Source organism: Puntigrus tetrazona, chromosome 10 (genome assembly GCF_018831695.1).
Source record: "Puntigrus tetrazona isolate hp1 chromosome 10, ASM1883169v1, whole genome shotgun sequence".
Taxonomy (NCBI): Eukaryota; Metazoa; Chordata; class Actinopteri; order Cypriniformes; family Cyprinidae; genus Puntigrus; species Puntigrus tetrazona.
The window spans coordinates 2,384,031-2,410,657 of record NC_056708.1 but is presented as its reverse complement, the minus strand read 5'-3'; the positions used below and the strand labels follow the sequence as shown (position 1 = coordinate 2,410,657).

At 36.3% G+C, this 26,627-nt stretch overlaps 1 protein-coding gene across 3 annotated transcripts in view; it reads right to left on the bottom strand.

The window, feature by feature from the left end:
- Window positions 1–26,627, bottom strand: part of galt (galactose-1-phosphate uridylyltransferase) — an 89,762-nt gene that overhangs the window by 42,953 nt on the left and 20,182 nt on the right. For 2 of the 3 annotated variants that reach the window (XM_043250123.1, XM_043250124.1), the window contains exon 7: window positions 22,805–22,927. The exons of the other annotated variant lie outside the window; for it this stretch is intronic. In XM_043250123.1, the coding sequence (XP_043106058.1) occupies window positions 22,805–22,927 (123 nt within the window). The remainder of the gene's footprint in view (window positions 1–22,804; window positions 22,928–26,627) is intronic. 3 annotated transcript variants of the gene reach the window in all.

The following is a 26,627-nucleotide window of genomic DNA, read 5'->3' as shown; positions in this document are numbered from 1 at the left end:
AACAAGATATATATTTATATTCTGCTGTGGTCTTACAGTCCAGATCAAATTTAAACCATGGTTGGTCACTTTATGCATCAATCAGATCTGGCAACTGTTTGGCTTTTGTCCAGAAGAAGCTTCAAATTTGACAAGACAAAGTCAAAAGTCTGTCTGGTACTGAGTGGTGTTTAGGTAAACATGGTTCAAACCGTGGATTTCTCTCTGTCATTTACAACCGTTGCATGTCAAGATAGTTTGATGTGGCCCCAGTGAGATCTTGAGTACAAGTTGAGGCAGACATGTGACATCAACATTCTTTTAAGTCAAGTTGTGCAATATACATCAGAGCTAACAGTTTGGAGTGGACTGACAGAGTTGACTAGGTGTTGACTAGATTGTAGATCAACAATCTGTTCTGACATCCTCATTTACTCAGAACAGTAAGATGGTAATATACACACCTTATCTATCTATCTATCTATCTATCTATCTATCTATCTATCTATCTATCTATCTATCTGTTCATCACTTTAACTCTCTGTTTGTCTGTCAATCTATCTATATGTTTGTCAATTTATCTATCTGTCTATCTGTTCATCAATTTATCTGTTTATCTATCTATCTGTTCATCACTTTAACTGTCTGTCTATCTATCTATCTACCTACCTACCTATCTGTTGGTCAATTTAACTGTCTGTCTATCAATCAATTCGTTTCTTCTATCTATCATTCTGTTACTTCTATCTATCTATCTATCTATCTATATTAATCTAATCGTTTCTTCTACCTACCTATCTATTTGTTTGTCAATTTACCTATCTATCTATCTATCTATCTATCTATCTATCTGTTCGTCAATTTATCTGTCTGTTTGTCAAACTATCTATAAACCTATCTATCTGTTTGTTAATTTATCTGTCTGTCTATCAATCTATCTGCACTTAGTTTCTTCTATCTATCTACCTGTCTATCTGTTTCTTCTATCTATCTATCTATCTATGTTCTTCAGTGTATCTGTCTATCTGTGTCTGTTTGTGAAACTATCTATCCACTATCTATCCATCCATCCATCCATGCATGCCTCTATCTATCTATCCAGCTATCTATCTGTTAGTCAGTTTATCTGTCTGTCCATCTGTCTATCAATTTCATGGCTTTAAACGTTTCATCTGATTTTGGGATTTACCACAAACGGTTTTACTAAAGTTTGTCTCAGACAGCAAAATCATGGAATAAAGGTCCAGTGATCACCCAAGAAAAATGATCCAATCAGAAATCCAATCAGGTGCAATCAGAGAACAGTAAGACAAGTATATCAGTAAAATGAGGTGAACGTACTTCATACACACCAGCCATCATGCTGAGCTCCCTGTTGCTGGTTGATTGTGGCCTAACTGGACGCCAGAGGCAAGCACTGATGCTCAGCCCGAATCAAACTGAACAGAACTGATTAGCTGCACATCAGATCCCACAATATGTCTCCTGCTCATCTGTAATTTCTTTTCCTTCAGCTCGTTTAAGAAAGAACATCTAGTTTCGCTGGAAGCATCTGCATGTTCCACAAACAATAGCATTAGTAACCTCCCCAGAGATAGTGAGGAAATCTTCAGGAAACAGTGGCTGGTTCGGATCACTGCTATGCAGAAGAAACAAACTGTAATAAACTGCAGAGATCGGACTTTGCCGTTGGCCATCTCACTTCCTCACTGGTGAAGGCCACGTCTTTAACATCTTCCTGAAGAAAGCTACACAATGTTCTTCTGAGGGTGAAGGATGTGCAAAGTGTGGCTCTGAAAATTGCCTAACGAGCCCTTTGGGAAAATTCAGAATTAAACACAATGATCGGTCTCAAAACGATGCAAGGCAATGCTAATTATTATTGATTGGGTGTTAACATGACGATCAGTATTTCCTGTCATATCTTGCCTTTGTTGAATTTGATTTCTTTTGAACACACAGACATTAATATTTGAACAAATTGCAAACGACACCACAAATAGGAAGGCGGGGGCATTCTGCCAAGAGATGAACGTCAGTCGAAAATGATGACTCTCTGGAGAGACGACCCAAACAACGAATCAGCTGGAACGCTGATTAGCATAAAGAACAAAGAGTGAATAAACACATCTCCTGCGTTTGATACATCAAGCTGAAGCACAGATGGCCGACAAAATTTCTCAACCTGGTTTTTCAACCTTTTCAAAGTGATATTTATTTCCAGACTCTTTGAAAAATGCCACAAAAGCATCACTATAAGTGAGTAATAATCCCATGAGCAGGTGAAAGTACAATAGCTTCCCAGGTTTAAAATAAGTAGCTTTACCAAATTTGACAACTTTCAAATCTTATCTATCTCCTTTGGTTTAGAACCTAACAGATGGCACTGTGTAATATCTGAAAGGAGTAAACAAGGTAATACAAAAATAACTTTTATGACCTTGAAAGTGAAGAGTGTTAACACTGAGTTGTCTGCCATACAATCAAAGTGATTGGGGACTGTCTCTGTTAAACTAAAAGCAACGACAAACAACTAAACATAATAAACACTGTCCATATGACTTATGGATGATATTTTATAAGTGCTCTCAAGCTCTGCGATGATTTTATCTGAAAGAACAAGCCAGAATTCAGTCAAGAAATAAAACTTAATAAAACAATTATGCTTCTAACTTTATATTTAGTGGCCATTAACTAGCAATCTTGTCCACATTGACTTTGAAGAAGAAAGAAGAAAGCATTCTTTGGAATTAGAAACATGAAGATGAATTAAGAATGAAAACTGTACATTTTAAATATGATATCTATAATCAATATAATCTATAATTTCATTGTTGTGGCCAAATAAGGAGCAGCCTCTGAGAAGCAGAGAAGCTGATTAGTTCATAAAATGTGTGCTAAAAGAAGTTTGTTTCGACACACAGTCTTTGACATGAACAACAAGTGTTATGGGGTAGGATTTTCTCCTCTCTTTGATAGGCTAACAAGCCTCTTTTGCACATGACCACACCAAAAACCCGTTCATTGAGAACCACTAATGTAAAGTGCTATGTATATAACTAAAGAGCTTAGTCTGAGTTCGCAAAGCAAAAAAAAAAAAAAAAAAAAAAAAAAAAAGCTGTGCTGAAACACAGCTTCAAAACCTTGGCTGCCTCCGTGAAGTCAAATTAACCTTCTTATGTTTGCTTTATGAGAATCTTAAATGACCTCGAGATGGCAGATACTCTAAGCATCATCTGTTTTAGTTTCGGCAGTCATTGCCTTAAATCGTACATAAATACGCACTTCATGTGACTCCATGAACCTAGCAACCATTATTATTCACGCAGATGATCAACTACCACTAGATCCTTCTGACCTTAGAAATCATTAGCGTTTTCTTCATCTCAGCCCACATGCCATCCGTCTCTAGACTGTTTCCTGTTATTTATACTTCCCATATTTGCTTTATCTAAGAAACTGGACCTTTAACCTTCACATGAGCCTTGTTGACTGCTTTGATTCAGGATTTGTATGGTTCACGGTCATGGAAAAAATTTATCATCAATTTCATGGATTCAATAAAGGCGGAAGGCACACAGCTTGGGCTTCTGTTCAAGGTTTCTTCTTTTGAGGATGTTTTTCTCGTTATATGTCTACAAGGGAGATTTTTCTTGGCCATTTTAATACTAACTTAAAGAAGCAGCAAACCCAAATAGTAAATTCTTTCATCAGTTTCTCACCCTCCTGACATTCTTGACTTTCCTCTATAAAGATGTTTTGAAAGTCAACAGAGTCCAACCATAATTAGGACCCAATGATTTCCAGTCATATGGGTTTGATACGACATGAAGGTGAGTAAATTATGACAGAATTTTCTTTTTTAGGTGAACTAGAATAAGATTTTGCATTTTTCTTGTGAGACGTTTTTTTCATAAACAATTTTTTTTAGTACTAGAACCCAAATAATTCCAAATTGTGGATCCCTTCTTCTACGACAGGTACCACATTCCATACAGTTTGTAGTTTAGTTGATCTGATAAAGAGCAAACAAATACCAGTTGAATGGAATTACCTTGTGAGACTAAACCAACCTTTTTACGGTCTTCTGAAAATAAACTGCCCAGGGTGGAAATATCAGCGGTTACTCTCCTCTGCCAGGGTTGACGTGATATGATCGACGTAATGTTTGAGGCATGATGGGGGTAATCTAAAATCATTCCGCATAACCTCACAGACTTCCATTTGCAAGTAAAAGGAACAAACACCTGGTAAACATTAATGGGATATTTTCCAAAAGCTGGCAGAGGTTTCTGTTAATGTGCAAGCTTTTTGGATTCAGAACGCCTCCGTTCTTTGCATCGATGTTTGGGTTTGTCCCAAAACCAGTGTCCGCATTTCAAAACACATGCATCCAACTAATGAACACATGGGATTCACTGATTAAAACCATCAGAAACGAACACGTACAATCAAATTGGGATGAAATTTGCTTAAGCTTGGAACCAGTTGTTCTGACTTTCATGTGGCAGATGTCCATGATGTAATTTTGGACAATTCTGATACAGTCCGTTTAATGGACAATCATTATATGTGCATTAGTAGATTTTGTTGTTTTCAGAAATGTCTTGGCTGCGTGATAGTTTTGTTACATTAGAGCGTTTTGTTTGGACAGTGCAATCGTGTAATCGTGTAATCATGTAATCATGATCGTGAAAGGTTTGAGCACAGTACTGCCAAGTTAAATTAATGTAACAACTCAATGCAGTTCCTTACAAAAGAAAAGTTATTTCATCCAAGATGGCAGACAAAGCGAGATTTAATGACAATCAAAATGAAAAATCTCATTCCTCATCATGTGTTTTTTTTGAGCTCGTAAGAATATCAAATCATTAGCTTAAAAAACATGTTGACTAAAAATCAAAAATATATCAAAAATGGTGGATTAAACTGAAAACGTTACACACAAGTTCAATTCATTAAACATCAAAATGACTAATAAAAATAGCTAAATTTGATTGTAACGTAACATTTTACCAACTATATCAATCTATATCATGTTTTATACTTATTAGACAATCATAACATTACAACATGCTAACACCAAATCTGTTAAAATCAACAGTATATTAACACTTGCCTGCTTTTTCAGTTAAATTGGTTTTGGAAGTTTTTTTTTTCTCACTGGGATTTTTTAAAGCTCTTTTTTAAATGATAAATCATAAAGCAAGCCAACCAGCTATTGGGTGAATGATAACTTCTGTACTTAGTACTCTCTGATTGGTGGAATTACCATTACAGCATCATGGGCAATGTAGTTTTTAACTAGATTTTTATTTTTAATTTTTTTCAATCAATCACTTTTCAATCACTTTTATTTATATAGCGCTTTTAACAGTACAGATCAGTCTCAAAGCACTGAACAGTATCAAACAGGAGAATACAATGATAGGGATGTACAATGACAAAGATTGAACAATTTGTTATTAAATGCAGAGACGGTCTCTTGACGGCCGATGATAATTAAGCGCCCGCAAGAACCTCATCTCCCACAACAGGTCTATCTTTTACAAGTAGAGATTAAAATCCCTATGAAGAAAACGAAAGGAAGTTTAATTTCCAGAATCTATTGCACGCTATGTCCTTACATATTCTTTGCGCAAGGAGCACTATTTGCATAACCCATAGAGATGCAGCTTTAGCAGTGTGTTCCAAATCAGTCACTTTTATGCTGATTGGAATGCCATCTCGGAAGGCAGTCGCCTATCTAGGCAAGTCAGCTCACTAGGGTTTGGAATCAAAACAGTATGAGATGCATTACACTGTAGCGGTTCAAATCAAACTACAACTGCTGCACAGCAAAAACTCCTTTAACGCCTTTTTTCGAGTCTGATTGAATTAATAAGCATCACGCTGGAATAAATAAATAAAATATTTGATAAAAAAGTGCTTTGATCATAACCGTACAACCCGAGCAGCACACCTCCGGCAGTACCTGAGCTCCAGTCCACCACTCCTCCACCAGCACTACACTATTTTTGTCGTGCTCTAGCTTGTTCGTCTGATACGCGATGACTTTTATGAATTTTCTCCGTTATATATTCTGACTGGTACATCAAAGCCGAGGCAACGGCACAAAGGCATTGAATTAAACGCGATGTCACTAGCACCAGCTCCGGCATCACTCGGATATGAAAAGGATAATCTTGTTTGCCGTGTTGCCCACTATGTCAGTCCGTGCCGGCAGACGTTGATATATCTTGACGCCTCCCCTCGTCCAACCCTCAACTTGTCCAAGCGGTTACCCAGACAACTTCGGTTTAAAAAAAGTCGCAGCTAACTCTCACGCACCCAGCTGTCAAGGCCGCTGTTTTCTTCCTTAAAAAGAAAAGAAATCTGTAACCCCAAAACGGAGACGATGCAAATGGCTCATGGGTTTTCTTTCCTTTTTTTGGGGTCCTGATAAACTGGCACGGGCAGAAAGAAGAAAAACGACGGCTGCGTTGCTGTCATTAGCATCAAAAGAAGGCTCCCAGGTGCCCTTTTCAAGCGGAAGGCCCGTTCTATTCACTCGGAGAGACAGAGTCATGAGGAGCGGACGAGTGGACAGGCGAGAGCGTATGATTAACTCATCACACGGCGCTATAAAAAGAGCCTCTTTATTCCCACGCCAGGCGCCACCGCTAACTGTATCTTCACTCGGGTTCCTCTCACAGCCATTAGAAGGTTGATTTACAACAGCGGGGGGAGAGAGTTGTGACAGTTGTGAAAAGCTGTTCCGCAGCTGCTTTCTCCTGCTTGAGCGCAGATAAGCTTTTATAATGGCGTTCAAGTGTTCGGCAGCAGAGTTTGGCATTCTTGAGCTTCTACGACTGTGACGCAATTAAATCGGCCGTTATTGCTGCGTCGCCACGCTTCTAAAGTTTCGAGATAATCAAAACGTTCTAGGAAACGTTTTTATTAACGTCACAGCTTTCGGTGATTAAAATATCTTATGCCATGAAGCGCAATAGCGACGACTAGGATTTTTGCATTCACTTTATTTTGATGGTCCCTTATTAACATTCTGTTGACAATAAGTCACTTACGGTTAGAATAACTTCTTAAAAAGCTATCTATAGTCAGTTGAATGCCTGTCGGGAGATCATCATAATAAAGAGTTTGCAGATAATATTCAGACAGTCTACTTGTGCTCTAATGAAAGTTAGCTGACATGTAGGTGCGAAGTTAAAAGAATGTTCAAAAGGGACCTTCAAAATAAAGAGTTATCGGATTTTTTGATTTTCTGAACGCAATGACCATGTAAATGTCATTGCCGTGATGCAATTAACTACTTGTGATGAAAAAAACAGCATGTTTATAAGATATATTAAGATGTTATAATTTCTGTGTTGCTTTCTGCATTGAAAAAGTCATCTAATATACATAAAGCATAAAGTGAAAACTTTTCATCAACAAATATGACAACACTGGAGGAACTGTTATTATGGATTATGGTATTTTTTTCATACAAACATGCAGCTTTTCACTTTTCAAGACGTTAACCGATGTACTGAAGTGGTGCGAATTATTGTGATGCTTTTATCAGCAGTTTGGACTCTTTCTGACGGCACCCATTCACTGCTATGCATCCATTGATGAGTCCAAGTGCTGAAACGCTACACTTCTCCAAATGCGATGAACAAACAAACTCTAGCATGGTCTATGTGTAAGGCAAGCTATTTTTTGGCGGGGGTGAGTTATTATTTCCCCTTTTTAAATGTCTGCAGGCATACAAAGAAAGTCCGATCGCTGAGAAAAGTAACAGCAGACCTTTCTTCAAAAAGCTGCATCATTTGAGCTATTATTCACAAAAGGTGCGGGCAAATTGCATGCCGAAGTAATTATAATATAAATTACACATAAATATAATTTGCTTGTTGATAGTTGTTTCCTCATCTAAGCAGAATATATCAAAATAATTGCTTCATAATGTCTCTGTTAGATCGTTGCGCAAAAACAGTTATGAGGGAAATATTTCTAGAGTCGGGAAGTCTGAATCATCACCCAGAAGTGTTTCCACTAGTCCCCACATAGCAGTTTACATAATTTTTATAGCTAATGAATGTTTAGATAAAAAAAGACTGTTTATCACTGTTTTCGGTAATGATGTCAATTACGGAATAAACTCCAATTAGTGTATATTTGTGTGTTCAAGATCTGTTTCTTGCAGCCACGCTAATTGTGTTTCTGCTACGTAAGACGCAAAGTGTTTCTCATAACACTTCACCAGTCGATAAAAAAGGATAAATATGTTTTGTTTAAGTCTTATGAGTTACATGGGAAACGATTACACCATTTACACAAGAAAGCAATATTCAGCTCGTTAACAAGGCATTATCATTCATAATGCGCAAATATGGCGTGCAAACGCAGTTTACAGTACATGTTAAAAGTGAACAGAAAAGCTTATTCATATTAAACGTTTACATCTCTCAGCTCATACTTGCATTGCCTTGAAATTATAGTTATCAAAAATCTAAATGTCATTTGCGGACTTTGTAAATGCATATTTCGAAGTGAATAAGTGAATAAGAAATATATTATTATTGAACAATAACAAGTGAGTTTAAGCTCTGATTGATTTTATTTAATAAATTTAACACTTAAATTGGATGAAAAATTGGATAAAAATTGCATAATATTGTTCTATTTCTTAAAAAGACTAAATATTACATTTGCTTGTTGCTATAATATAAATAATAATATAAAAAATATATTATATTATTATGTATTATATAATATATATATTATATTATTATATATTATATAATAATATAATATATATATATTATATAATTATATATTATATAATAATATAATATATATATATATTATATTATTAATATATTATTATCAATTATTCTTATTCTTATTATTTGCAATTGTCAGTTGGTTAATTCAAGGATTTCAATTACTATAGTTTTTTTTTAACACGGCATGCCAGAAAACCCAAGGTTAAGTCTTTGTTTGCGCAAGTTTTCTTTAATTCTACACACCTGCTAATCTCTATATGAACCACATTGAAATTCTTGTAAAATACAAATTATCAAAACGCTTTTGCATTTAACAAAATCCTCATAAAGAGAAACGCAACGAGCGATCTTAACAAGCTCGTAATGCTAAACTCCTGCTGGGGCTTGTTACCTCAACACAACGCCTAGATAATAATCAACAGACATCCTCAGAACAACGAGAAAAAAAGAGGCGCACTGAGGAGAGTTGGTTTCAGGTGAAATTTGACTTAGAAGTGCAGTCATTAAAAAAAGATTTGCACCCAAAATAAACTATTTTTAGAAAGACATAACAGCAAAGTTTCATTAGCTAAACAATTACCACCGAGACACACAACAACACACCAAACAGAGTTTACATTCATCCCTCACAGCTCTGTTTTCATTAAATATAAAAGTCGCTTTTACCTTACTATGGTTCATTATTATACACTAAATTACAACGTTGGTGGTGCAAGTAACTTCAGTTACATAATTCAATTACTTTTTCAAAGTAATAGATTACTTTCAAATTTAAAAAAATATCTAAAGTTACTTTTTAAAATAAGTGACTCATAAGTGATTAATGCAAATTACTTCAAATATATATACATATTTTTGTTAAATAAATTTGCGAACTTAGCCCAGGTGACAAAAAGTAACGTAATGCATTGCTAGCTACTTTTAGTAATGGAATGGAATGACTTTAAAAGTAACAAAACTATTTTAAAGGCATTCAGTCACTTAAAGGGGTCATATGATGCGGTTTCAAGTTCGAGTGCCACAAACTGTTAGCGCAAAGATACGGTTCTTAAAGTCGCAAAGACTAAAGTCTCAAACCAAAGAGATATACTTTATAAAAGCTATGACTTATCAATTCTTCACAAGGAGTGGGTTTATTTTCATAACGACGCCCAAATGTTTAGGCAAAGAAAGAAGGCGGAGCTGTTATTCTCACTGTAGTGTTGCTGCCGTGTTTCGTTGTGAAACTGAAACTACTTTGTTTGTGCTTCCAAAAATGACATAATTAGAAATCAGCGGTCAAGATTCACAAAACTGTTCCAGGAGAGTTCAACGCAAATATTAGAGTGTGTTTAGCGCATATATGGATGATCTCTTGAAACTGGGAGCAGCCTATGCTGGCTGTTCAAAGAGACTATAAGGACAGTCTGGTGCTTCTGACTCGCAACCTTTAAGCAAGTTATGTTTTCTTATTTAAAAATCGACTTGCTATTCGAACACGAGTTTTGAGCAGTGAACGGTAACTTAGTGCTGTTGTCGTTTGTTGTTTCTCCAGTAGTGAATGCAGACACGGTGCTATGTTTAAAAATGCAAAGCTACGTGTAAAACCACAGTACTAAGTCATGATTATCAGTAATTATGTCTCCACTAGATGCAACAAATGCCTTGTTTTTATTGTGTTTTATTGTTTTGCTGTCAAAGCGCTGGGACATGACGTTATGGTAAGGGCTGTAACATTTCAGCCAAGCGCTTGAGGTAATCGGCCAATCACAACACAGCACACCTCGCTTTTTTAGAACGATGAGCTTTGTACAATTCAACCTGTTCCGGAAGGCGGGGCTTAGAGGAGAAAGAATAATGTACAGCACATGGAAAATAATGCTTTTTTGAAACTTAAACCACATAAACACATCGCATTACACCATATACACAAAATAACATTCTTTTTAGCAACATTTTAACTTCTTTAAAAATTCTAGCTATCCACAATCATACATCCACACCAATAGTGGGTAGTATAAAAGCCAAGAGCCCAATTAATTCAATTACAGAGGTCACAAAAACACATACTATAACATGATATTATTATTTTGCCCGATTAATTAAAGGTCAGCCCTCGAGTTCGTTTGAGGAAAATGCTGTCACGGTACCTTTTCTCTGTACTGCTTCTTTCCACTCAATCTCCAACTAGCTGAGACGAGCTTTTATAACATTTAATTGTCCTTCAGATTCAAGCTCCAAACACAATAAAGACGAGAACGTGACAAAGTCTCCACAATAAGGAGCAAACAAAGATATTGCCCTCGCTAATGGAATTGTTTCCATTACTCAGTCGGGCAATAAAAAGCCATTTTCCTTCTCAGGTCCTGAGCCTGCTGCAAATTACAGCCGTACACATCACAAACAAGCTGTGCCGTTATTACTTATGTCTTTCGGGAGCCCCCAGAAGACAGCAGAGGTGAAACTATCAAGATCTTCTCCACAGTTCAAACACTGATATTAAATGTTTCATCCTTTTCTCAGCTCGTAGATGGTGCTACAGCCGAGGCAGTGACAATCTGTGATATTAAAATGTTCATTAGCCTAATGAGATACTGCTGAAATAATAGGTCCATCGTGCCATTTTGAGGCAACAAGTAAATGACTTTTAAAAGAAGTCATATTAACAATATAAAACATGAATTTCATTTAAATTCTAATTTCTAATTCAATAAAAAAAATGAAATCTGCATATGTATGTTTTCACACAGAAATACGTCAATTGCCTAAAGCCAGCCAATCAGATTAAAGCTTACCAAATAGAGAAAGTGAATCTCATTTTTGTGTGCAAAGCAGGACAGCGTCTGAAACTACTTAAGGCATGAGCTTGATGCAGAGTAGCATTTCTTTTTTACTTACAAGGGGTTGGCTAGATAAAACAGAGCTTATTAAAATACGCAGATTTTAAAGGTACAGCAGCAAAAACAAGCTGGATAATAGACATGAAAAAATTATCTTTGTTTTTGCAAGAAACGTCAGTAAGTAGATGCATAATGTACAATAAATAAATAAACAAATCAGAATATGATCTTTTTTTTTTTTTAATGCATTTCTACTTCACTAACTTTCTGTATGACAACAAAAGGCCTGACAGATAGGTACATCAATTCGGCGCATTAAATTAGAGCAAGGACGGTAAAATGAGTGACTTTTCAATGGGTGAAAAATCGGATAACTGAAATCTGAGCTGGAATATATGTGACACTGTCAAAGCAAGCCTTGGTTTTCAGCAGACCAAATATAGCAGGAAATCTGACATGTTCTTATATGAATTCGGAGCTGCTGACTTGTATGATGACATTTAACTCTCTAGCCTCCCAGTGTCATTCTCAGTCGCCTAAGAATAACTAAATATAAATATGTAACACTGACAGAATGCTATCTATTCTGAGTGGACATATTGTATCCGTTCCAGTGAAAAAGCATGACTTCGGTGTTGCTGCTAAGAGATGCATTAAGTGACCACTTTATTATATATCACCGAGCGGGACTACAGCGGATAGGAATCAAATATGAATTGTATGGCTGCTTGTTCCAGTTCATATTTTTCATATTGCACTATACGTTCTAAACAGTGAAACTCAATAAAATATATTGTCGCCTTGGAATTATAAGGTTCTATCTTTAAGGTTTTGAGATACTGAGCTTCAAAGTTTTTGAATTCGGTTATACCAAGATATATTTAACATACGTTAATGTATTTTCTTGGATTTAAATTCAGGACACAATATATAGGACTATTTTTTCATGTTCATAAATATATATATAAATTTATAAATGCTGTGAAAATATTATTTATATTTCATTATATAATTATTTTTTATTTTACTTTTAAAACAATTTTTGCAAATGTGTGTCCACACTGACATTTTCTACTGACAGGTGAAGTTGAATCGTGTATATTTTAACTATACATTTATTTACATCATATGAACAACCTGTCAGTAATTATATGCATTTAAGCCTTACATTTAGTTATAAACTGATTCACCAAAAATTAATAAACAAAATTACTAGGAATTTAATCCACGGCTTGTTTAGCGCTGTAGATTAGTAGCAGTGTTGCAACAACATCGATGCAAAAGCAAGAACTGCATTGAATTGTACATCATTTGGTTCTGGATAGTAACTGGCTTGTACTACCCAAAGTTAAGATTTGTATCATTAATGTAAATGATACATCTCTCCACTGTGTCCTCAGGCTCCTCTTTTTTAACAGACAGGTATGGAATCCGCTGTGGCCTGCAGACAATTCACCTCAAGTTTTGACATATCGCGCATTCAGAGATGCTCTTCTGTATAGCACTGTTGTTGTGTTTTTTCAGCTACTGTCTCCTTCCTGTCAGTTTGAACCGGTCTGGCCATTCTCATCTGACCACTCTCAATAACAAGCCAGTACTGCCCACAGAGCTGCCACCACATTCGGTAAACACTAGAGACTTTTTGCATGATACCCCCAGGAGACTGACACTTTGTGAGATGCTCAAACCACCCACCTAGCACTAACAATCATTCAGCGGTCAAAGTCACAAAGCCATGTCTCCTAAACCCCAATTCCATTTTTTTCCCAAATCGGAAAATCTGATTTCCACAAACTCAAACTACGTGACCATCTTATTAGTATGCAGAAGACAGGATTGCTAAATCTCTTTGCGTGTGCAACCAATACTCTTTGCATTGATATCTCCCTTTACTAAACTCTTATTCGTCTCTACCAACCATTCTGATGATGAGATCTGGTATCCCTACTGTTTAAAAGAAACAGTTCGCCAGAAAATCATTTTGAAATGTCACAGCTTTAAAGTTATCTGCCATGAAATTCTACATCTGATCTTCAAGAGATGAGCACGTCCTCACAGAAGCAGTCCAGATCTATTCAAAAAAACTCTTGGTAATGGATTTCAAAAGCATCTGAAGAATTGATGTCATGTCACACGTTTTAGAAGTCCACGTTAAAGGGATGTAAGTTCTCCATTGGTATTTTATTCCAACCTAATGTGCAGAGAGAGGTATAGGATGGCTTCAGATATGTCAGTTTCGTTTTAGCATGAGTTACCGGCCAAACAATGATGGAGAAGAGGTCAAAAAACACTGTTTGAAGTTATTGCTTAATTAATGATGCTGGTGTCAAAGAAAACAGATGGCAGGATTGCTAATATTAAGATCAGACTGTTGACTGTTACTGGTAAAAAGTGAACTTTTGTGGCTCAGAAGAATCTGCCGAGTAGAAGCCTCTAAATAAATCAAGAAACACAATGAAAAACATTACAGGATTTTCCTCCATATAGTGGACTTTAATGGTGTCCAACAAGTTGAAGTTCCAGTTTCAATGCAGCTTCAAAGGGCTCTACACGATTCCAGCCAAAGAAATAAGGGTCTTGTCTAGCGAAGCTGCACTGAAAAGGTGATTTGACCTTCAGCTTGTTAGGTCCACTATATGGAGAAAATCTTGGTATGTTTTCTTCAAAAAACCTAACTGAAAAAAGAAAGACATGAATATCATGGATGACAAGAAGGTGAGTAAATTATCAGGTTTTATTATTATTATTATTATTATTCTGGAAGTGAAGTAAACCTTTAAGGTATTTTTGCAGGGTAGTTTCCAGAAATATTCTTCTTGTTGAAAAAGGTTTTCAACATTGTTAATTATTTATTAAATGGACATTTCTGGGGCTCATTTCTAATGCCGGGATCTTTCCGAAGAATCAGAAGGTACATACAGTCAGGAACTGCATTACTACTATGTAAAGTTAACACGTTTTTGTTGTTTAGTTTCTGTAAATGAAATAAACAAATAAATAAACTTCCATGGCTAATGTTAAGGTGACATCTTTCAGAAGAATCTGCAAAACAAAAGCTTCTACGCACAGTCAGGAACACTGTAATTTCTAGAAATTAACCGATAAAGAGATTGAAAATAAATTCCTTTTGCAGTTTAGTTTCCATAAATGTTCTTTCTGGACTGTGGAACACCTTTTTGAAACTTGTTAACTTAAAGATTTCTAGCTTTTTGGAGTATCTTCTACACAGAGCCAAGATTAGCACAACTGCGACAAATGTCTAGTTAGGAAGCTATTGCTCCTTATTTTCAAACAAAATGTTTTGAAGGAACATGCAGAACTTTTTGAAACATCTAGTGTATTTTTTTATTAGCGCACCAAGCCCTTGAAACTCAAGATCAAAATTCCGTTCCTCGCAACATGTGCCCTCAAAAACCAATGTTTCAGCCATTCTTCTTTCAAGATTACTGACAGATCATTGCAGTTCCCACACTGATAGAGACACAATAGACAGCAAAAGGTCCCAGCATGCCCTTGTCTTTCAGCCCTGCCTGCTCCCCATGTACTGTCAAAAAGGGTTCAAACGTTTGCTTTCCGTTAGCAACAGAAACACCCAATCTAAATGGAAACTGGCCTTGCTTAGCAGGGTTCCTCTTCTCCTCACAGGCTTGTGGGTTCGCCAAGAACTGAAATTGAAAATGTAGCCAAATTCCAGCCTTTCTGAGCTGAGCTGTCTGTTGAGCGTCTTTATCCTGGTATAGTAGGCAGTGTAGCCAAAGTTCACAGAGCTGCGGTCATGACTTGAGGTAAGATCAAAAGAAAAAGGCTGGGATTCAATATCAATGGGACGTCAGAAAAAAAATGAAAGCCAAGTGTGAAAAATAGGTTTCAGGAGTCTGGCCTTATTACTTACAAATAAATTATTGAGATTGTGAGGGAACTGTAAAGTAGTCAAAGCTGTGGAAGATCCAAAGACTTCTACAGAGGTCAGGTGTAGGTGGACAAGCAAGAAGAAGGTCAAACTGGAGTCCAGGCATTAGGCCACCATCATCAACTGCGATTGGCCAGCATCCACCTGATGGTAAGCATTGCTCAGACGCTTTCACCAACACAAAATCTTTTCTGAAGAGGTATTAGTCGGGTGACACAAATATAAGATTTTTGTAGAGATAATTTATTTAACCATTAAAAAAATATTTTTTAACAAATTGCTTTTAATGATAGAAAGGTGTTGAAATTATTTCAAATGCAACCTTATATTCACTTAATGATACAATACTGTGATAAAAGAATACTAATAAAGTTTAAAATCATTATTTATATACCATTCTATTTATAATATTTTGAATTAGCTTTTTATTTTATTTTCAGATGTGCTTTATGTCCTACATATTACTTTTTTTCATTTAGCTTTTTATTATTATTTTGATTTTTTTTCATTTTAATTTAAACCTTAAACTTTTATTTCCTTCAAATTTTGCTTTAGCTTCTTTTTCTTAGCTTCTTTTGGAATGAATCCGTATTGTCTGTAAATTTAGCTTGAGGTATTTGCAAGAAAATAACATATCCTTGAGCACTTTTTTTTCTCAGACGTATTTATAACCTAACTCAATAAACAACAAGTGCAACAGACTTTAAGCCAATAGTCAGAAGTCTGGTTATACGAGTCTAAAGTCGAACAGACCAGAAAAACACACCTCACACGCTCATCAGAGTAATGTGTGAATCTAACGTAATTTGTCTTGTTTTGTATGCAGGACGTGACGATCGTCACAGACAGATTGTTGATAGCTGTCTACCCACGGCTTGTAATACACCCAAGAGGTATAAACCCAGACCCAGATTGTCAGACATTATTCTGTTTACTGTAATTGAAATTCTCATTAGGTTTTATTCACAATACCCGAATCATATTTACATTTGGCAAAAGTTCCATTTTCAGAATGACACGAAAGCCTCAAAAAGATGAGCCAGAGAGCATTAGCGATTCACAGGACATCAGGCTAAAGCACAGGAACAGCATGGTGAATTTTGCCTCCAGCTGGCCAGCACATTTTTCTTGACCCCCCGCCGCCGGGACATGAGAGACTAAATGGAGGCCCTGTCAGCCAGAGCTGCTCCGTGATAATAGGAAATCCCAGGTCGGGGAGGGAAGCCCCGTGGTGCGAACGAGATGAGTCATCGCCATTTGCTCCGATGCGCTCGTGACAACAAGAGATTTCTCACCTAGAATAGGCAGCAACCCAAACCAAGATGGAATACATCCAGCGTATTATAATACAATGGAACAGCATTTAATGGGAAGAATGGAGTAAAACGAACACAATGACGGCTGAACTCAGCAGCCCCAGACACATTCATGCGGAATTGGCTTATGATGCAATGAATATGTCAAATTCTGGAGCCCTTGGGGCACCCAAAAATTGTAACATGGGGTTAACCGTGTATTTTTGGACACGGTAATGCCATTATATTTTCTGAAGCAGTTCGGAACGCGATAGAAAATGTACACTTTTTGAAGAAAAAAAAATTAATATTAGGAAATATTATTACAATGTAAAATAACAATTTTCTATCTGTATCGCCAGCAGAGGAACAGTGAATGGGCACTTAAAAACAAAGCCCCCTAAACGGTGACCATGTGCTGATTCAGAGCGTGTCTCTCATGCAGACTGATTATGGAGTATACTTTAAAGACTTATGCACAACACAAAATGGCGCTTTGTGCTCATGTATCCTACCTCTCTGATTTGGCACTAATCCAAATATTCCATAATCTTTTCATATTTGCGATGTAACGATCTGAATGCTATTATTTATTATGTAAATTATAGGCTTTGTAATTCAGTCGAGTTGCAGTGGTGACACAGAGGCAGCGTGCTGATGCTTGTTTCAATGTATTTTATTTTGATAAACTACCAGTTGCGCTGTTAAGTTAGCAATGCTGGAACTAATGTGTGTGTGCGTGTGTGTGTGTGTGTGTGTGTGTGTGTGTGTGTGTGTGTGTGCACGATCACTTTAGCTGTATTCCAACCAGCAGAATCAACTTCAAACACTGACTGTCTTAATAATAGTGCATCACTGTATGCACATCTTTTATTTGTTTGATACATTGTGTTTTATAAAATAAAGAAAAGAGATAGGAAGTCACTTTTTGCCATTTCAGTTTCCTTTCTGTAAATAAATGAAGCAAAAATGAACAGAAACTCAGCATATGTCGGCTATGTTACCTGTCGCGCTGTTCCCCTTGTTTATCTTTTAACTAAATCAAATATGTTTCAACAATTTATTCCTTGTATGTATATGCAGCCTATATATAACATTATAAATCAATATAATTTCACATCACAATTTCAAATCTAGTTGGGAAAAAATTTAACTGTGAAATCTGTGTATCGTGCCACCCCTAATATATATATTAATTAAAAACATGGAATTTATTCCTTTGATCACAGCTGAATTTTCAGCATCATTACATGTCATAATGCCTTTAAAGTCAGCATTAATTAATCAGATTTTATTATAATATTAATTATTGCATTAATAATAACAACATTTAAAATAATACTTAAATTCAAGATAGATAATTTGGGAAGAAAATGTGCTTAATTTTGTAATGACGTCACAATGCAAATGCAAAATAGGCTTCATTTTCCTCCTTTAGATCTGATGGTGAAATCTGAGTTGGACGTGTTTTGAGAGGTTCATGCAATAAGACTGCTAATGCAGTCCTCACTTCACAATTGAAGTTATTATAATTCCATCACAGTACTCATAATCTTCATGAGGGCTTTGCGTTTGAGCCAAGGGACTTCAGGAGCAGCCTGAGATATAAAGACGCGTCTCCTGCATTTACAGATAAAAAGCGAGGAGAATAAGGAGAATGCATGATGCTTGACTGATGGAGTGAGTACTGGGAAATCTCACACAGAATAAATCGCTGGTCCGACATTACAGATTCTGAAGAATAAATTACTTTTAAAATGATTAATAATAATAATAATAATAATAATAATAATAATAATAATAATAATAATAATAATAATAATGTTAAAAATATATAAGTTATTCATTTTAATTACAATGTTTAAAGTGGGACGCAATATTATAAACTTTTATGGACTGCATTAATTAAAAGCATGGCAAGCCTAAGTAAAGTAAATGTGGCACAACTGTAATCCAAGGAATCTAACAAAACCAGTCATATGATGAGAAGACAAACTGCTATTAGCATTTTTTTTTTTGCATTATTAATGATTAAGAGCTTATATTAATGTTTTATTACTTTTGAGCAATCGGTGGCACTGTTAGCAAACCGATGCACGGTCGGTGTGAGGCGGAGGAAGTTTAGTGTCAATATGTCAAAGATACACTCTCAGATGCAAATGTTTTTTTGGTATATTTTTACCAGGGTGTTCTGAAGAAGATCTGAGACAAATTTTGGTGAAAATTCTGAGAGGTTTGAAAAAGTAGGTTTTTAAAACACACTAAAATAGCAGACAGGAAGTTCGTCCAATTACGGCATTAAATGGTATTGATGTTCTCAAGGAATCTATGTAAATCCTGCCACTAATCATTTTGAGTACCTTTAGGGCACAATGCTAAAGACGCGTTCCAAGTTAATGGCATGCCACTGCATTTGCAAAATCTAGCATTTTATGACAGAATTTAAAACAACCAAAGGCCAAAATGGCTGACATGGGAAAATCTGATATAGTTTGATTCGGAATGTCATGCATGTCATGTCTTGTGATTTTGGCAAAACCAGTTATAAACAAAAATATCATTTTTTCACATACTAGTTGCTTCTAGGCATCGTGCTGAAACTTTGCAGGTAACCTAAAATCATTGTTGTCATAACCCACATTAAGACTGCTGTCACGAATCTGGTCCACGAACTTCCATTCTCTCGCAACTAGATTTCACTCCTTCACCATATTGACTCTTGCGCCACACAACTGTTCTATAATACAAAACTCCACTATCCAAAAGAGCCATAACTTACAGCTGTTTTGCGGTCGCACACTGGCTATTGTGAAAGAACAGACGTTATCATATAGCCGCCATCATACCGATTTAAATCCTAAAATTTCACCTCATATCATATTTTGAACATCTGTGTTACCACGGCAACAGCTGACGCATTTGAATTGCATTCCGTTATTAAACCTGCAGTGGAAAACACAACCTACCGCCTGGCTTGGATCGGCACGGAAGGGAACGGTTATGAAAATCGTTCAGCTTGATGGTGGACACTACATGAAAGTTCATTTGGTCACACATTAATTTGATTATTTTGATAGTCTACTTTAGACATTCTAGTAATCATAAGTAACTTTTTAAGTACATCCCAACTAATTCTCATTCATTTGCAACTACATAGTAACTAGTAACTCTGTATGTTAGGGATAGTAGAATAAGACATATTTCTGATGGTTCCATATAGTCTCACGCCCGATTTGTACATATTCCAATTCGTACAAATTCGTACGACCTCACTTGATTTTGTACGATTTGTCTAAAACCTCAGTAACGAGTAGGTTTAGGGACGAGGTTAGGTGTAGGTAACTCGTACAATTTCATTTAAATTGGCAACTTGTGAAATATGTACGATTTAGGAGGTCGTACGAATTAGCCAAAAACATATGCACAAATCGCTGTGAGATCGGGCTTTTTAGTCAGTACGTTGTATGCGTTGTGAACACATCAAAATAAAGCGTTAGAAGTTATTAGCAGACATTATACTAATACTCTAAGGATTTCTAGATAACATGTATTTGCAAAGTTACTTATTGTTAGTATAATGCCTAATGTGGGCGATCAAAAAAAGTGTTACTGGGGCACTTTAATGCCAAACCATGAACATAAAAATTGTCCATACATGTTTGCAAAACAAACAAATGAGTAATATTTAGTTTGATAAAATACATTAGTTATTGGTTTAAATACAAATGTTTAAAGTGGAGTGTTTAATATAGTGCAGGCACAAGCGTTCAAATGCTGTTCGTAACAAACAAAACCATTTTAGCATGTATGCAGCGTTAATCTTATATTCCATCTTTTACTATCACTATCTCCTCTCATTTTTCCTCCCGCTCTTTTTCTTGATTACTTATGATTTAACCAAGTTCCATATTATGTCTGCCTCATTATGCTAATGAAAGCGCTTTCTCATTGCGTCGCATGCTTGGCTAGCAGATTGCGCTGAAGTGCGAGAGCAGCGGATTGGGCCGCGTGCGCTCAGCTCTTCCCTGCTGATTCGGCATGCCATCAGCATCCTGCCCAGCGCAATATAATGATCAGGGCCCAGGTGACACACACAGAAACACACGACAGCATGCTAGAGATTCAGCCGCGTATGCTAATGCTCTAACGCCCCCTTGTAAAGCATGAAGTGGGTGAGGAGGCAGAGCACTTTACAAGGGGTGTTGCAATCCAGAGAGAACGCAAACAAGCAAATAAGAAAGGACGACTTATTATGTCAGACAGTAATAGACAGTGGACTTTTTAAAATGTATTTACAGTTTGCAGAAACGGGCAGAACAAAAGTAAATAAAAATAATACAGAAAATCATTTCATAGCGAGGACCGCTGGAGGTTACTCACGGACTCTAAAGTCTCTTCAAACTTCAGATAATGACAAGGCAAGGTTAAAGGGATAGATCATCTTCAGTCACTGGTCCCATTTGACTTCCACAGTATACCAAAGAAAAAAAAACGTCAATAGGAACCAACTGAAGGTGAACTATGCCTTCAATATAAACCTTTTTTTAATTAATAATGCAGAATGTTAGTGTAATGCTTGTGGATAGTGGCCATGACTTTTAAGCTCTTTAAATCCGATATATCTGTCACAAAACTAACCTACATGCCTGCAGGGGTTAACACATGCCTTCTGAAGAAGATGAGTATTTGTATTTCTATTTTAAAAAAAATTATAACTCAACAGTTCGGATTACTTCTGATATTAAACAAGGTCTCAGGACTCAGCTTTTAAATTGAGTGGCTCTTTAATGTGCTGTTGCAGATACTGCCTTAGTTCAAACAGTGAACCGATCGTCTTTTCTTTACAATAAATATGACAATATGACATAATAAAATCACTTGAACAGTACACAATACATTTGTGTAATGGCAATCAGCGATGACAAGTAATATCTTGAATCAACATGATTATTTTAAGTAGTCTTAAAGTGAATAAAATATGTTGGTTTGACAAGCAATGTCATGAAGACAAATAGGACACATTGAACACATTGTGATCATGTGCAAGTCAATTCAAAGGACTTTTTTTTTTACCCCAGTGTTCTTAGCTGACCTCTGAGTGAACATATGATGTAAGCTGCATTTGTTCTTATAGTGAAATCCTCTGACTTTATTTTACTCCTCGTTTTAATTCACTAACAAAGTAAAACTCTTAACTCATGAAAACACATGCACTCTCAGAAATAAAGGTACAAAAGCTATACTTTGTGATGCCTTTGTTTTTTTCTTAAGATGCACACCAGTATATTTTTTTTTTGTTCTAAGGCATGCTTCTAAAATTGCTTCATTAGCCTGGGTTAAACTAAGCCCTGACTATGAAACCGAGCATAATAATAATAATAATAATAATAATAATAACAACATTTTATTTCACCTAGTTCTCAAGGTAACATTTCTCATGTCATTTTACCCTTCAGTACTATAATAACTAAATTAAATAAACCAAAATTTAAAAATAAAAATTCATAACATCTACTTATAATAATAACAACAATAAAAATGACAAATATAACAAAATTCTTAAAAATATTTTAGTTTTACTTTTAGCTTCAGTGCTTATTTGACCTTACTTTTTCTCGAATTAAATAGTGAAAACCGTGTGAAGTGACTGTCTGCGCAGATATGAATATGAAGTGTTCATGTCTTCATGCAATTCAATATGATGCTGTTTTATCGCTTTTTATAGCCCCCCAGGTGGAGTATCACTAAGTACTAGTATACAAGTCTGTAAAGGTTTGAATTCAGGCACACCTGCTGAAAAGTTCCCCAAACCGCCTCTAAACCATCAAACCACACCATTTTGACCAACCCGGTGGCTCGCCAAGACCAGAAAACCACCTTAGACTGGTTTATGCTGTTTTCCCTTCAGCAGTGCTGTCAGAAGCAGTCACGCTGCGGTGGTGAGAGCCTTTACAAACTATCTATAGGGACTTTTAATGCTGACAGCCTGCTGAGCGCTATGAACTGCGTCTTATGTGGGTGTTTTACCTGTGCTTGTGCCTCCATTCGAGCATACTGAAGCAGCAAAGGCTCTCCGTGCTTCTGCTGGAAGTCTCTCTGACAGCGCTCCGCCAGTGAAGCTTCGTTGGGGAGAAAATTACTGGCCCAAACCTGGAGAGAGAAACGGGAACAGTACTAAAAACCTGTGTGGGAATCCCGCTACGGAAAGTCTTTAGAACAGCTGTCAGGGACAACAACATTTCGGCCGCACATAATCACGCACAAAAAAAATCCCTTCCAGCTGTAAAAAGAACTATGAAAAGCGGGCCCGCATTTAACGTATGCAAATTGATAGCGAAGTACAGTACGTAGCCAGCGAAGCACGGAGAGCACAGAAACATCCAATTATACTTCGCAACTACTGGAGTCGGTACTTGCCGATAACATTTCTCCCATCTTTAGCCTCGTAGAGATGATTTAGGAAAAGCAATTGGAAAAGACACTTTAAAACATTCATCTTTCCAGCCGCCAAAGACACCCCGCGCTGCCCAGAGAGAGTTCTGACACGTCTCCCATACATCTTAACAAAAAAGGCTGCTGAGAGAGATTCTGCTTCCTCCGATACTTCTGCTCGAAACGGAGCTCCCACAAGAGCTCTCTGCAAAACGGATCTTCCCGAGGAAAGAAACTTGGTCATTACTCACTCCCGAGACAAATGCGATTTTCTGCATAGAGATGTTGAGTTTTTGGGGGCGCTCGGTTTTAGCACTTTAAAGCAATGCCACACACGCATGGAAGACCCTCTCAAGGGTCTTTTTACCATGAATTACCACGGAATATATTCACAGTTAATTCCAATTCATAGAACTTTGAAAACAGTATGTTAAAAATAAGTGGATGTTATAGTATTTCAGATGGATGTTTCAAGTCAGTGTATGTTACAACGCTAAAGCGGCTAGCACACGTTGGAAGCTATGGAAGTTTCTTGTGGTGCTTTTTTAACCTTTTCTGTTTGAGTTTGTAGTATATTGTGGAAGACGTATTGTTGAAGCACTCTGTCCTTTTAGGAAAGTTATAAGTTAAAGAAGGTAAAGTTCGCTTTTCAGAGCATCTTGACATACTGCAATGCTAACGCTAGCAAAACATACTAAGAAAGTAAGTAAGAGATATCAGTTTTGATTTTTAAACTCTGAGGTAAATTCGGAATTAAAACTTAAAGGGGTACATTTCAGAATGGCTTTAAAAATATTAGCTGAAAAGATTGGACCTAGTCGTTAACGCTAGATTTAAGGTAGCATAAACTAGCTTGGTATTAAGACAATTTCACAATGTGCTAAACTATTTTAGTACTTGCATATTAGCAGAAATCTACATATATAAGGCTATATAGTAGACTAATTATTGATTTTAAGTATTTAGATATTACTAGCCTGCTGAAAAATATACAATAGAACCCAGAATAGAAAAATGTAGTGGATTTAATGGTTATAATTGAAATTATATTGGTTTTAATGGAAAATATAATGGTGTATACTGGTATGTGGATTCTATTGGTGGGATGTTAAATCCTAATGGAAAAATGCCTAAAACACACTACAAAAATGGTTTAATGGTATTTTAATGGAAACTATATGAATTTACGTGATGGGCTTCTATTGTTTTTTTTTTGTTTTTTGGGGTTTTTTTTAGCAGGGACATTCAGTATTTATAGAAACAATACAAAATTATCTAAGAAGTACATACAGTAATCTAACCAGGAAACTTCTGACAATAATTGTAATCATTTCTGCTTAAATAACGACAAAGTGATATTTCAGAAAGCACCAATTAAATCGATCAAAACTGACAGTAAAGACATTTATAATACTTTTAAAAGGTTTTCTAAGCATCAGACAACCCTGAAAATGCAGGCTGCCACAAACATAGGAGGTAGCCGTTTTCAAAATGAATGAAATGAAATCGTTTTAGCTTGTCATTCATGTAGCTATAGCTTCTTACATTTTTAATTCTTGTTCTTTTCTAAAAAAACGTTGATTGAATAGATTTGTTGTGGAGTGAGGGGAACTAAAATCCTAGCTAGCCTAGCTATGTTTACAGTGTGTTTGTGAGCGCTAGGCCTATTTTTGAACGTAATAAAACGTGACATGTATGTATTTTATATCACTATTTTACTGACCGCTCTTTAAGTAGTTACTTAGTTTTGCTTCGTTAATCCTTGAGGCAACTGTTTTTAACGCATTAATTTTAAATGCATTAATGTTCATTTAATAATATACCATTCTTGTTTGATCATAAAAGCACAACTAGTTTCTGTGGTATGTACGTACTGTATATGTAAAAATGCTACTGCGTGACATTTCATTAGTCTAAACGCATTCTCATGCATTACATGTATTCTTATGAAACTACTCAGTGTTTTCTACTTATACTTGCTCTTTGCCAGAAACCCTCTCAAATTTAATTTGCAAAGTCCCTGCAGCCATATGGCAATTATCTTCTAGAAGAGACAGAAAAAGAAACGATACTTGAGCTTGTGAAATGTCAAGGTCACAGTCCTGCGCTGCTTTTGCACGCTCAATCCAAACATCCATTAGAAACCAACAGGCCGAATCCAGCAACATCAGCTGCCAATACACCTGCCAGCCCCAGACCACGCTCAGTACCCAATAAATACTAAATTACATTTGATTGTTCCGCTCATACTTAGTTTCAGTTTCAGAACTGCGTCCAACTGCATTCATTTCGCATTTAGAGGTCTCATAAAAAGTCTCTTTTCAACGTGGGTAAAGTTTTCCAACACATACATCTAGCTTTTCATCACTTCATCTCGCCAACTGTTGCGAAGGATGACAACGTCGCAAACAAAACAGGATGAGACGCTCAGAAAGAATGTATTTTCTCAAGTCGAGCTAGACGAAAATGAGTCTGCGGTGATAAACGACAGAATGGATTTGAACACTGCGAGATATTCCCCGTGTGCGTGGTCATCCTGACTAATGTGACGCGACTGGAGAAGTTTAAAGCTCACAGTCAATCACCGAGAAGCTAATTCTAATTCTTGTGTACGTTTCCATAATCCATCATAATCCACGAGGGAGCAGTTGTTATAATCAAGAGACAAATTTCTGTTTGCCTGCTGCCAAAAATAATTTAAAAAAGCAACTGTGAAAATGAGCTCTCTAGCTAAATGATGAATTAGACTCTCTGTGAGAACCGGGTTCTCCTGGGTTACCGGCAGTTGCAAATAGAAGTATTTCCACACTCTTTTTTTTTTTTCTACAGAATCTAATACGTACCTCTGAGAGATTCTTTGACCCCAGTTTTCTTGCGAACCATTGATTTGGGTCTTAAAGTCAAGCTCCGCAGCTCTAAATGCACATTTGAGACTGATCTGACCTCTCGGGTTAGACAAGTTTCTGACTGAAGCCTTTCATCAAAAGGCACGAACGACTGAATATCCTCGCTCCAGTTTATCCGGAGGACTATTAAAACTGGTGTATAACTACACAACTGACACGTCTTAGCTTTGACATCTTCTGGCACATTTCTGACATCTTCGCCTTAACAGATGGGTTTTTTTATTTTACAAAGTTAGAAATTCAAACCCAGCAAGCAGAGCTACACAATTTGGACAGGACAGCTAATCAATTTGGGATTTTTCCAGACAAAAATACTGTAATATGCTGTATTAACAGTGTAAAACATCAGAATTTGCTTAACCGTTTTATTTATCTTTATATTTTTATTATAACTTATATTATAATACACACACACACACATATATATAATTATAAGAATATGCATGTATTTCATTGAATTAAACATTTCTGAATTTAAGTAGAATAACTGAAAAAGCATTTTTTTGCAAAAC